At 36.3% G+C, this 13,516-nt stretch overlaps 1 protein-coding gene across 3 annotated transcripts in view; it reads left to right on the forward strand.

The window, feature by feature from the left end:
* ADAM23 (ADAM metallopeptidase domain 23) overlaps nt 1-13,516 on the forward strand; it is a 165,556-nt gene that overhangs the window by 88,416 nt on the left and 63,624 nt on the right. For all 3 annotated transcript variants that reach the window (XM_066345766.1, XM_066345765.1, XM_066345767.1), the window contains exons 5-6: nt 8,046-8,128; nt 9,145-9,208. In XM_066345766.1, the coding sequence (XP_066201863.1) occupies nt 8,046-8,128; nt 9,145-9,208 (147 nt within the window). The remainder of the gene's footprint in view (nt 1-8,045; nt 8,129-9,144; nt 9,209-13,516) is intronic.

A 13,516-nucleotide genomic window follows, 5' to 3' on the forward strand; every position in this document is an offset into this window, starting at 1 on the left:
CCAGTCCTAAACTTTTATTTTTAAAAATACATAATAATCTTTCCTAGTTATTTGCTATAATTTGTTTAAAAACTCCATAATAATAGACATTGATATTATTCCCAATCTTTCACTATAAAAATAACTCTAAAGAAAGGCTTTTCAGGTACATTTGAACACATCTTTGATAATTGTTTTTGGATTAATTCTGATCATGGGATTTGGGGGGAAAAGAGTTGGTATAGTATTTTAAGGCTTTTGTTATATATTTTATATATTTTTTCTTTCTGAAAGTTTGTATAAATTTGCATTCTCACTATTATTACATACATGTTTTCAAAATTTGTCATTGCATTCCATATTGTTTAAGAAACTCTTTGTACAGAGTAACAGAAATTAACATAAAGAAGTGGCTAGTTTAAATAAACTTGTTTTGTACAAACTTTCCTCCAAAGATCTCAAACTATTTAGACACACACACACACACACACACACACACACACACACACACACTATTATTCACATGACCAGAGAGAAACAGATTTATTTATAATGTTTGGCTTTGCAGTTAAATATAAATGTGGATATTTAAAATTTCCTGGGAATTAGTTTTAAACCAAATGATGAGCCCACACTTTGAAGAAGCTTGTCTGGGTTTTCCCACTTTATCACCACTTAGCCCCGACCTGGCTCCCACTTTTAGCTAAGAAGATGCCATGTCTTAGACTTATACTCTTATTGGATGAAAGAGGGTAAGGAGGGCTTCTTTCCTGGGAAGCAAATATAGGAACTGGAGAGGTCAACCAGTTAAATAGGTAACGTAACCTGGGTGCCAGGTAATCAGTAAACACATATGGAAGACCTTTGTTCTGCACCCAACAGAAATAGCTTTTGTTAGAATTTCTAGCACAATACTTTGCACGCAATATACAGTAAACAAACTTGTTGATTTGTGTTGATTGACTTTGTTAATGAATGTATTAAAAGTAAGTTAGTTTTTAGTATTTCAGTTCATATAAAAGAATTAAGCATCAGTATGACAATATAAAATAATTCTTCAAATGTAATATATTTCTATTAAATCCCTTGAAACCGTTAACTTTACATGCTTGCTAATACTTTGGATTCTCTTCTGCTTATACAAAGAACTACTACCTAGTCAGCAGTGTGAGATTGAATAGATAGATGCAGTGCTTCCTCTCCTCCTTCCCTCTGCCTTGCTCCTCTTTGTCATAAAGAGGAAAATATCCTTTTCCCTGTTTCCTAGCTCACTCCAGCCCAGGGAGAGAAGAGTGACTGAGCTGGTGGGGAAGCGTTGGGCATGGCTGTGTGGTTTCTCCTTCTCTTTCTTTTGTGAGATACACCTCCCTATAGAGAGAACATATTCCCTCTACTTTTTCATGCTCTTAGTTGTACAGTGGCAACCTGTGTGTGTGTGTGGGGGGGGAGAGAGTGGGAAGAGTTGGTTGCCCCATGTTGTCTGTGCCTGGATGGGGAAGTCTGGCAAACTCAGGGATGTAGCACTAGCAGGTCTATTGGAGTCTTAGTTAATCCTCTCCTCCTGTGTAGTGCTGTCAAAAACAAAGGTGATAGTTTTTTGATCTCTGTTTCAGTCCTCTGTCATTCTCTCCTTTGGTGGAAAACTTAAGTGAGTGCCTCTTCACACCCCCTAGGATGGCTATAATAAAACAGGATGGACAATAACAAGTGTTAGTAAGAATATGGAAAATGGGACCCCTCATGCACTGTTGGTGGAAATGTCAAGTGCTATAGCTGCTTTGGAAAATCGTTAGGCAATTCCTCAGAATGTTAAGCATAGGGTTACCTTATGACCCAGCAATTCTAAACCTAGGTATATATCCAGGTGGATTGAAAACATATATCCAAAAAAACTTCTACATGGGTGTACATAGCAGCACTATTTATAATAGAAGAAAATTGGAAACAACTGAAATGTCCATAATTTGATGAATACATAAACTAAATGTGGCATATTCACACAAAGAAATATTATTCAGCCATGAAAAAGAATGAAGTACTGACTCATACTACACCATGGATCAATCTTGTAGACATTATGCTAAGTGAAAGAAACCAGTCACAAAGGACCACACATTAGGATTGCATTTATTTGAAATGTGCCGAATAAGCAAATCCATAGAGACCAAGGTAGATTAGTGGTTGCCTGGGGCTTGAGTGGTGGTGGTGGACAGGAGAAATGGGCATTTCCTTGTCAGGTGATGAACATATTCTGGAATTAAATAGGGTGATGGTTTCACAACACTCTGAATATACTGAAAACCACTAATTGTACTCTAAAAAAGTGACTTTTACGGTTTGTCACTTATACTTAAAGGAAAAACCCCTCATGTGAGGAATGGAGATTTATCTACCTACCTTCACAAAAACATGAAATCCTCTGCTCTTTTAAGATTGGTCTTGCCACTTAGGCTCATGAAGAAGCCATTCTTATTCATTAATTAAATAGTATTCATTTCTCTTACTGTGATCTAGTCACTGTTCTGGGTGCTAGGTCTATATCAGTGAACCAAGTGGATGAAACCCCTGCCTTTGTTCTTTTCTTTATCGCTGTATCACATCACCCTCCTTCAGTGGTTTTGGCGCTTTCCTTATCAAACCCTCACCGTGGCTCGGCTTCAGGTCCCTTCTTCAGAGAAGTCTTGCCAGAGATTGTTGTCAGAAGGAATGAGCTCAGTGAGAGTGGCTCCCAGCTGGGAAGTTTCAAAAATCCCTATGAAATCAAGAGAACAGACGATACGAGCTCCTCATAAAGCTATTTTAAGTTTGAATAGTATAGTTTTGAGTGGCTATTAAAAATTAATATTGCATTGGTACAGCCAAACTGTTCTAATACTCAAACATCTCCCCCCCTACCCCCAACATTGAGTTTAATAAAGGTAAATACTGTATTTCCCCATGTATAAGACGTACCTTTTTTGGAGAAATTTGGGGTCTAAGAACTGGGTGTGTCTTATACAGTGGTTGTAGAAGTGTGGCATTTCAAATGCCATAGAAGGAACTGAGGACGAAGCAATATATGAAGACAGTGATTCATCATCAGACACAGATGAGGACAAGTTGATGGATGGGATTTTTGACAGTGATGAGGAGTTGTAGGAATTTTATGATGAATAAAACTTGAGTACCACAACTGTATGTAGTACATTTTTTTTCAAATTTCGGACCCCAAAATTAAGGTACATCTTATACATGGGAGTATCTTATACATGGGGAAATATGGTAATTAAATTGGTTTTGGGTGTCACAAATTCTCTGATTATGTATATATTTTTTCTTATTCTGAAGTATTCAAATTCCGGGTATACATGTCCAGTTACAGATATCTTTTTTCTTTTGCTACCAGTCCATTGATTTATTCAATGGATTGATATACCCTGCCGGTTGATAAGTTTGAAGTATTTAAAGATACATCTGTAGAATAGTGAATATAGTGTTATCTTTTATTTTAAAACCTGGGATATCAAAATATACACATTTGTGAGTTTCATATACTGATGTAGTTTCTTTTCAAACATTTATCTACATATTCAGGAGTTGATTGAAAACAGTCAGTGCTTGGTCACCTTGAACGACCAAATTTATGAGGGTTTCTTAAACAACAAAGATTATAAGAACTGTGTGATAGAACTTTACTGAAGCAGACACACAGGTGTGACAACTTTAAAATAAATTAAAACGATAGGTTCTATTTCCGATACAATAGGTTGTATTTAAAGTGAGTAAGATAAAAACCATTCCTGTCATTTGCTCAATAATACCAGGGAACCAAATATTTTTTTCCTTCTGCATTATCACTAGGCTCACAAAATTGTTACCCTCAGCCACCTCTTGATTAGGAAATAGTTTAAAGGATGTGTGTGGCTTCACAAGTGTTTTCATCATTTTCAGGAGTGGCCTGGTGGTTTCCATTGAACTTCTTAGCTTGGCAACCTCGTGGAGCTCAGTTGCCATTATTTGAGCATTATTTGACTGTGGGGTGTTTAGCTATGGTGGAAGTGGTAGGCTGAGAAAGTTGGGGAGCATACTTACTAGGATATTTAAGTTCCCTTGACTAGCCAATAATTTTCACTTATTAGATGCCCATTGTTGTTGAATTTAACTAACTTACTGACAGTTTTGAATCCCAGAATGCCCCTGGGGTCCCACATAGACTTGTGTTGTATGCCAAATGAACCTTTTTTGGTTCTCCTGTCTGCTCTTTGCCTAGTCACAAATCTGTGTCCCACTCATAAGTGATGATCTCGAATTCACTGGCCAGCACTCTTGAGCTCTCCAAGGCCTTCCCAACTGGAGAAACACTAATTTGAAAGCCTGAAGATGTGGGGTTCATTTCTGGCTTTTGCTGTCATTGGCAGAGCCCTTTAACATTTCGTGACCGTCTTTCTATCTGTGCATGGAGAGAATAGTTACTGTGAGATAGTGGGCGTTCCAGATGGCTGGTCGTTGTGTGGATGGCATCCCTGGAGCTAACTGCTCAGTGTCACTGTTAACGAAGCCCTCTGGAAGTGGCCTTTTTGCCTGTTATCCCCATTACCCAAGAGGATAACTGCTGTTATCCTCATTACCCAAGAGGAAATGCCTCTTTTCAGTTGGGATTTATTTAATACAAAATACCTCAGGATGTTAGTTTGCAGTGGGTATTTACAAAATAATGCATAGATCCGGAGAGTTGCCAAATATTATTTTTCTGGTAATGCTTTCTTTAAAATTTGGGATAAATTTAATAATTAGTAACTCAGAAAGTCCTCTAAAACTACTAGTACTAATACTGAATTAGAACCCATCAGATGCCTTATAGTGCTTCATATAACTAACTGTACAATTGGATATTAACACTTGTTTTTAATTATGATACACATCAGGGATTGCACATTACTTCAAGTCTTGTCCGAGGTTTAGAAAATATGGTGCTCCACATTCAAATATAGAGGGAACTAAAACAGTTCCCTTCAGATAATAGCCTGCTTTAATTAAAACAGATAGCAATGACTTTTCTACTGAGAGAGCATCAACCTTCAGTTTCTTATATGAGTTAATAAAACTAAAATCTAAGAAAGGACTTGGAAATATTTTCTGGGAAAAAAAAATGAATATTTTTAAGAGTACCTGGAAATACATTTTTTCTTAGAAAGGTCAAGTAAATATGACAGTGTTTGCTATGCACTTCCAATAATCACCTGACTAAAGATAGCCTTTTGGTATGGTACAAAGTGTAAAATAACCAGTTTGGTGGAATTTACATTTACCTATGACTGTTTTAAGAATCATGTGAAGAATCTGAAGTTTAATTGCAGAATATTGACCTGGATTTTCTTTTTCTTTATTTCTTTCCTATTTATTTATTTATTTATTTATTTATTTTTGGCTAGAGAAACAGACAAAGAGAGGGGACAGACAGGGATAGACAGACAGGAAGGGAGAGCGATGAGAAGCATCAACTCTTTGTTGTGGCACGTTAGTTGTTCATCGATTGCTTTCTCATATGTACCTTGATCTGGGGGCTATAGCAGAACGAGTGACCCGTTGCTCAAGCCAACGACCTTGGGCTTCAAGCCAACAACCATGGGGTCACATCTATGATCCCATGCTCAAGCCAGTGACCCCACACTCAAGCTGGTGAGCCTGTGCTCAAGCTGGCGACCTTGGGGTTTTGAACCTGGATCCTCTGCATCCCAGTCCGATGCTCTATCCACTGTGCCACTACCTGGTCAGGCTATTGACCTGGATTTTCAAATTGCTGAGATGTGTGATATCATTTGTCCTTAAAAGTCTCAGAGTTTAATATGCAAATAGAACTTGACATATTATATACAAGTCAATATTTATATACAAGGTTGTTTTTTGAGAACTGAAGAGCAACCTTTTATAAAATACTAACAAGATTATAATATTACATTTAGACAACCAACATTGAAGAATTTGTATTATAGTTTTGAGAGGAAACAGATTCATTTGGCTGGGAGTGGTCATTTCGTGTGTGGATAAATGGCATTAGTCACTTTACATAGACTCTTGTAATACAGCATAATAAGCAGTCATCAGGTGACTGTAAATTATCAATAAAATGTCAAACTCTGTTTAGTATACTCTAAGAAAATAAATATGGAAGCTGCTGGTTAAACAGTGTGCATTCAATGCTTATATTTATCAATACCTATTTCCTTCTATAACCCACTCCAGTAGTGGTTAAGAAATTAAAAAGGGGAGAAAAGGCAAGAGAAGAAAAGACAGCATAGGAGAGATATCCATAAAATTGTGGGAGAGAGAAAGCAAACGGATGAAGGGTTACTGTCCGAGGTTTTTGCTTTTCCTGCTCATCTAAGTTCTTCTGGGTGAACCTGGAAGAAGCCAGCCCGCTCATGTCACTTCACCCAGAAAGGCTCAGGAATCAAAGGCACATGAAAACAGAAAGGTTGGTTGAAAGTCTACATGGAGTCTATTTATATAGTACCTCTGATCTGTTCTATACCTCATATAGCCAGGCAACCTTATCTTTTATATTCTGGTAGAAGAGCTCAGTTTTTAGAGAGAAACAGAAAGGAGGGAACTGTCAGAGAAATAATACAAGTTTCCCAGAACTGAGGCCCATGCATATTCTTAATTAAAAGTTGTAACAGAGTGCCCAGCACAACGAATGAACAAAGATCCACACAGATGCATGTCATGATATTTTATGAAAACGGGGATAAATAAAATTTCTTAAAGTCTTCATGAAATAGGGAAAATAGATTTGATAGAACATATCTAACATTAGAATTACATCCAACTCATAAGAGCAACAGTAGAAACCGTAAGACTGTGCAAAATGCTGTTATGATGCCAAGAGAAAAATGATTTTTAATCTAGAATTCTCAACCCATCCAAATGATCACTCTAGTGTAAAGATAGGAAAAGAAATTTTCACTTGTGCAAGTTCTCACCAAATTTATCTTCCATGAACACTTTTTCAGTGAAGTACCAGAGGATGTGTGCTTCCCGCAAAGGGGAGGGTGAGGCCATGAATGGAGAAAACACGGTCTAAGAATCCATCTAGAAGGAGGGGCTGAGGGAGTTCCCAGGCTGACTGGCAGGTGTGCATCAGGCCTAACAGGAGGTTGAAAAGAAATGATAAGGATATCTCCAGGAACGAAATGATATGATAAATTAACTGATGTTTTTGAATACAGGAGAAGAGTTGTAGGTAACGTTTTTGATGATAACAAGAAAATGAAACAAAAAATAAAAAAGTGGGGGCAAGAAATAAAATGTAATCATAGTGGCACAGCTATGCACAATATTTGCATAGTTGTAATATATACACTAAATATCAATTTAACCCAAAACTGGTGATGTGCATTGGAATGTATTGGGGCAAGAGGGGTTGGTTGTTAAGATTCTGTATTAGGAAGCTAATTTCTAAAGTGAAATAAATCAGGACATTGGAGTATAAATATTTCATTCAGAAATATATAAGTAAACAACAGAAAAAGCAGCTAATAGAGTTATAAATAATTGTTGTGGAGGTGGGAAAGGAAATGGCTATTTTTTATATAGGCCTTGTAGTTACTATTTTACCTTGGAAACTAAGTTGTATATTATTTCCAATTTTTTTTTAAACTAGCTTTAACAAATGGGAAAGGAAATAATAGAGTTTGATGTAATTTTCCATAAGAAATGATGATAAATAAAAACATTGGGGTCTCTCCTCTATTAGGTAGAAGACCTTATTCCAAAATAGTATCTGTTAATCTATTCCTTTACATACTTAGAAAGGTATATGTATAAGTTGTACCAGTTGCATTAGTATCTTAGTCCCAAAAAGCCTTTTCTCCGTTAGATTTTATATGCACATGTTTATTACAGGAAGGTTGAAAAATTGTCTAGTGCTCTTTGAGATGTCATATTAACCAGGAGGAGTTTCTAAGACCATCCTTGCAGTTTTTTGGTTTGTTTTTTTTTTTTTTGCCTTACAGAAGCATCCCAAAGAGTGAATCATGATGCAGAAAGCATAATTTCTCAATTCAACTTTTTTTTTTTGCTTTTAGGGTGGAGAGCACTGTTACTATCATGGAAGCCTCCGAGGTGTCAAGGGCTCCAGGGCGGCTCTGTCAACCTGCAATGGACTTCAGTACGTGGGCCTCTCTGCGGGAGAATGAACTTGCTTCCGTCCATCTATTCTTTCCATCCCTTCTTTCACAGCTATGGGTTGTAGTGACTCTCCTGCGCCAGTCCTGTGTTAGGGACTGGATATGGAGTGATGAACACGGAGGGCATAGTCTCTGTTCTCTTAAGACTTAGGGTTTGTAGGAGATTCTGAGATTAAACAAATGATTACACAGATTAATGTTTAATTTGCCTTTTTGGTGGCCACTATGAAGGAGAAGGACTTATATGGTGACCTAGATGCCAGCGGACATATCAGTTGGATTAGGACCTAAGGGTAACTAGGAGTTAGCCAGGTGAAGGTGGGCCTAAACGAGAGCAGCTCATGCATCAGCACTGAGGCAGGCTTTAAAAACCAGCTGTAGGCGTCTTTAGACCCAAACAAAGCACACGTCAGGTAAAGATCTATTTATGCTCATGGGAGGAAAAAGGATTTTGAAAATCTTATCTTTGCACATAATAAAAAAATCCTGTATCTCTGAAAATTCAATATGATTTTCAGCAGAGTCATATTGCTTAATGGAAATTCACAATTTGCTTCTTCAGAATCAAATGGTTTTAGATTATTGTTACACATGAAGAGCCTAACTATTTTCTTATAGATGAGATTGGATTTGCATAACAAGAAATTTGAACTAGCTGTGCGTTATTCTGGAATGATAACGCGCGATCACGGAGCTGCATGAGTAGGCCAGTCCCAGATTAATCTTCTAATCTGTCCGTTTAATTTCAAAAATTAATTATATCAGGTATAATTTGTATGCTCCTTGGTGTACACTTTTAATACCCTGTGTAGCCTATATGCTACCTAGTATAGTGTGGGGATCACAGTGGGATACAGACATATGAATTAGATTTAAAGCAGTATAAAGGTATTCATTTAGATATACTCTTTAGAGATACAGTTTGAAGCTCATCTGCTATTTCTTGCTGTTTGCTATAATTGTTCCTTCTCTTCCTGTGTGGTTTCTTATGTTGCAGTGGTATGTTTGAAGATAATACCTTTGTGTATATGATTGAACCACTGGAGCTGATTCATGATGAGGTAGGTCTGGCTGTGACATCAGTTTCCTTATGATGTTGTATTCTTTCAGCATCTTTGTCTTTGAGCAATAAAGAGAACATAATGTAGATTTAACTGTGCATTTTTACACAATACTCTTTTCAAATTTAGAATGACCCACCATGAATTTTAAAGCTTAAGCTGCACATCCTAGGCCACTCACCAGTAAGGGATGATCAGATGCAACAGACCTGGGTTTTCTGAATGGAAAGACAGTTCTTTCCAGTCTAGAGAGAGAGCAGAGAGGACATCTTGTTTTGTACTGACTAACTTCTTTTCCTTTACATTAGCCTTTATTTGCACTTTTACTTTAGATAATTGTACATTGGAAGCATGTTCTTAACCAGTGATCCCCAACCCCCAGGCCGTGGACCGATACAGGTCCATGGGCCATTTGGTACTGGTCCGCAGAGAAAGAATAAATAACTTACATTATTTCCGTTTTATTTATATTTAAGTCTGAATGATGTTTTATTTTTAAAAAATGACCAATTCTCTCTGTTACATCCGTCTAAGACTCACTCTTGACACTTGTCTCGGTCGCATGATACATTTATCTGACCCACCCTAAAGGCCGGTCCGTGAAAATATTTTCTGACATTAAACTGTCCAAGGCCCAAAAAAGGTTGGGGACCACTGTTCTTAACTTTCACTACTCTAAGAATCTTCAGCGGGGAAATTTGTGGGCTGAACTATGATTACATTGTATAATATTTGGGTTTTTTTAGAGGCAGGGAAGGATATAATGTTTGGAGTCATGCACAGGCCAGCAACCTAGACAAGAAATCGTGAGGGCATTATGCTAAGTGATATGTCAGTGATAGAGAGATGAAAAGAATGACTGTATGATCTCACTTATCTGTAGGATCTAAAAAAAGCTTAACTCATAGAAACAGAAATAGATTAGTGATTACAAGAAGCCAATGGGGAAAATAGGTGAAGATGGTTAAAAGGTACTTTCTTCCAGTTGGAATTAAGTTCTGGGAGTATTATATACACCAGTGGTTTCAACTGCTGTTCTGTGGACTGGTACCAGATTATAAACTCTATAATCTTTATACAACATCAGGGTGATTAACTCTTTCATGGATTGACATGAAATTTCTGGCAGGCCAGTGGTTGGAAACTATGGGTATATACTATAGTTAACAATACTGTATTGTATATTTGAAGTTGCTAATAAGAGGGTAGATATTTTTTTTTAATTTTTATTCAGTGAGAGGAGGGGAGACAAAGACAGACTCCCACATGCACACCGACTGGGATCCACCTAGCAAGCCCACCGGGGGAGATGTTCTGTCCATCTGGGGTTTTGCTTAGCAACCGAGCTCTTCTTAGCACCTGATGGGGAGGCCATGGAGCCAACCTCAGTACCCAGGGCTAAATCTTTTTAATTGAGCCATGTATGCAGTATGGGGAGAGAGAGAGATGAGGGGAGGGGTAGACAAACAGATAGGAGCTTCACCTATGTGCCCTGACTAGGAATTGAACCTGAGGCATGCACATGCCGGGCTGATGCTCTACCACTGAGCCGACTGGCCAGGGCATAAGAGGGTAGATCTTAAAAGTTCTCATCATAAGAAAAAAATTGTATCATGTGAGATAATAGGTGTTTACCAAACTTACTATGGAGATCATTTTGTAAAATATACATATATCAGATCATTATGTTGTATACCTTAAACTTATACATATCCAATATTATATGTCAATTATATCCCAAGACATTCTAATAGTATAGATCACTAATAAAAGGTAACCAAATTTAAATTTGATGTATGCTCATCAAATACTGTAATGAGAGTTTACTATATGGTGGGAACTATTTTAGGTGCTAGGCATAAAATGGTGAACAAAACAGACATAGAGCCCGAGACTAAGGGATCTTATAGCCTGCAGGGGCAGACAGGAATAAATGGGATGAATAAGTAATAATATATACTATGTTAGACAGCGATATATGCTAAAGATTAAAAATGAAGCCAGGTAGAGTTAAACCTTCATATTAACTATCCAGGGAAGACACAGTGAGATAGCAGTTTTGAATGAAGACCTTCCAGAAATTAGGGAGCTGCAAGAATGTTTCAGAAGAAGAGCAAATGCAAAGGCCTGGAGGCAGGGCTGTTCCCAGTGTGTTGTAGGAACTTGGAGAAACCCAGGTTGGAGAAACCCATGCTAGAGATGAGTGGAAAAGGGGGGATTGGCAGGGGATGAAGGCACTGAGAGGTAACAATAAGGAAGTCATGTCAGTGAAAACAACTGCTACTAGGAAAATATTTTGAGAGGGATCGAGTCAAAATATTGCAATCATTTGATGGGGAGCAGAACCGATTTTTATCTTTAGAGATTCCATATGTGGATAAAATAAAACTTAAAACAGATAATAGTCATGTAGGCTATTGATAATAACAATTGAACAAACATTTCCTTTGTTGTGGCAATATATGAATATGGGTAAATTTCAAATTTGAGACAGTTAAGTCATTAAATTTTAAATAGTAAATGTTTAATAATGCTGTATTATTTTCAGCTAGTAACTAAAAATATTAACGTAATGAGACAGTCCCACCTAGATGAAGCTATTTTGATCCAGTAAAATATTTTTTCTGTACAATTCCAGTGATAGGTAGATAACCTGTATACAGCAAAATAATTTGACTCAGCAAAAGTTTAACTTCGATTTCTGACATTAATTAATAGCCCTGCTACCCTAAAAAGCAAAATAAAGTAAAAGCTAAGGCACAAAATAATACAACAAAAACAAAAAAAACTTTTTAAGCTTTAGAATTTTTAAATATGTAAAATGAGATAATTTTTCAATACATCTCTAACAGGGCAACTTTGTAGATTTGATGAATTAATAAATATATGTGACTATTGGTTTTGTATTGTTCTACCAATAATCATATTCTTCTGGGGATGATTGTTACCTGCTTAATGCCCTTTCTTTTCGGCCTTCTTACTGCCTACCTTTTTTGTTTTCAATTTTTATTTTTTTTAATTATAGTTAACGTTCAATGTTATACATAATAGTTTCAGGTGCATAGTGGTTAGACATTTATAATATATAGGTTACAAAGCGATCCCTTTGATTTGTTTAGTACCTACCTAGAGCTAAAAATAGTTATTACAATATTTTTGACTATATTCCATATGCTATTCTTTACATACCTGTGACTATTTTATAACTAACAATTTGTACTTTTAATCCATTCACCTTTTCACTCATCTTCCCAACCCCTCTCCCATCTGGCAACCATCAATCTGTTCTCTGCATATATAAGTCTATTTCTGTTTTGTTTTTTCATTTATTTTGTTTGTTTAGTTTCCATATATAAGTGAAAGCATATGGTATTTGTCCTTCTCTGTCTGATGTATTTCATTTTATGGAACAATTTGTCCTCGTCTTCACCACCAGTAGAGGGAAAGGAACGGTACTTGAAACTTTGGTCCATTTTTAAAATTGTGTTGCTAATCCAGTTGTGAGTCTCATTATTCTAGGTATCTTTTCACCTGTTACTGGAATTAAGAGTTTACTGTACTTCAATTTAGATTTTTTGATATTTTGTTTATTAATATTATTATTAATTTTAGTATGCTTTACAATAAGTTAAGTAATAAAGATGGAATGTTTCAAATGAGAATTCAGTATCTCTTAAGTAGTAAATGAAGAGTAAAACTCCTAGTTACTGTGAGTCTTTTATGTAATCTATTAAGAACACTTTTTTAAAACTCTTTTTCTGATGATAAAACTGATACATTGTAGGAAATTTGGAAAAGCAAAAATAAACAAACTGAACTAAACAGTAATTATACATCATTCCATCCCCTAGAAAGAACTTCTCTTCACTCTTCAGTGTCTAGTCTTCTTTCCAATGATATATTTTCACATTTAAAAAATAAATTGGATCATTATTTTATAACATAATTTTAATTTAGTAATGTATCTCTCTGAGCTTCCATATTTTTATTTGTAAAATGGGGATAAAATATGCACTGTGTGGAGTTCTTGAGAAGATTAAATTGCGTGATGTGTTCATTAACAGTGCCTGACAGATACTACGTGCTCAGTAATGGGAGCTAATATTAATAATAGTCATGGAAATAAGACATTTCTAGAAGTATAATTTCTAGGGCAATGGATATTAATATTTTAAAGGCTGTTGATAGAATTGCTAAATTTCTCTTTGAACTATGCTACCGATTTTCTCCAACCAGCACTTTGTAAGAGTGGTTTCTGCCTTATAGCTATAATTAACTTTGGTTATAATTTTTAAACCTTTGCCAACT

Source organism: Saccopteryx leptura, chromosome 7 (genome assembly GCF_036850995.1).
Source record: "Saccopteryx leptura isolate mSacLep1 chromosome 7, mSacLep1_pri_phased_curated, whole genome shotgun sequence".
Classification (NCBI taxonomy): Eukaryota; Metazoa; Chordata; class Mammalia; order Chiroptera; family Emballonuridae; genus Saccopteryx; species Saccopteryx leptura.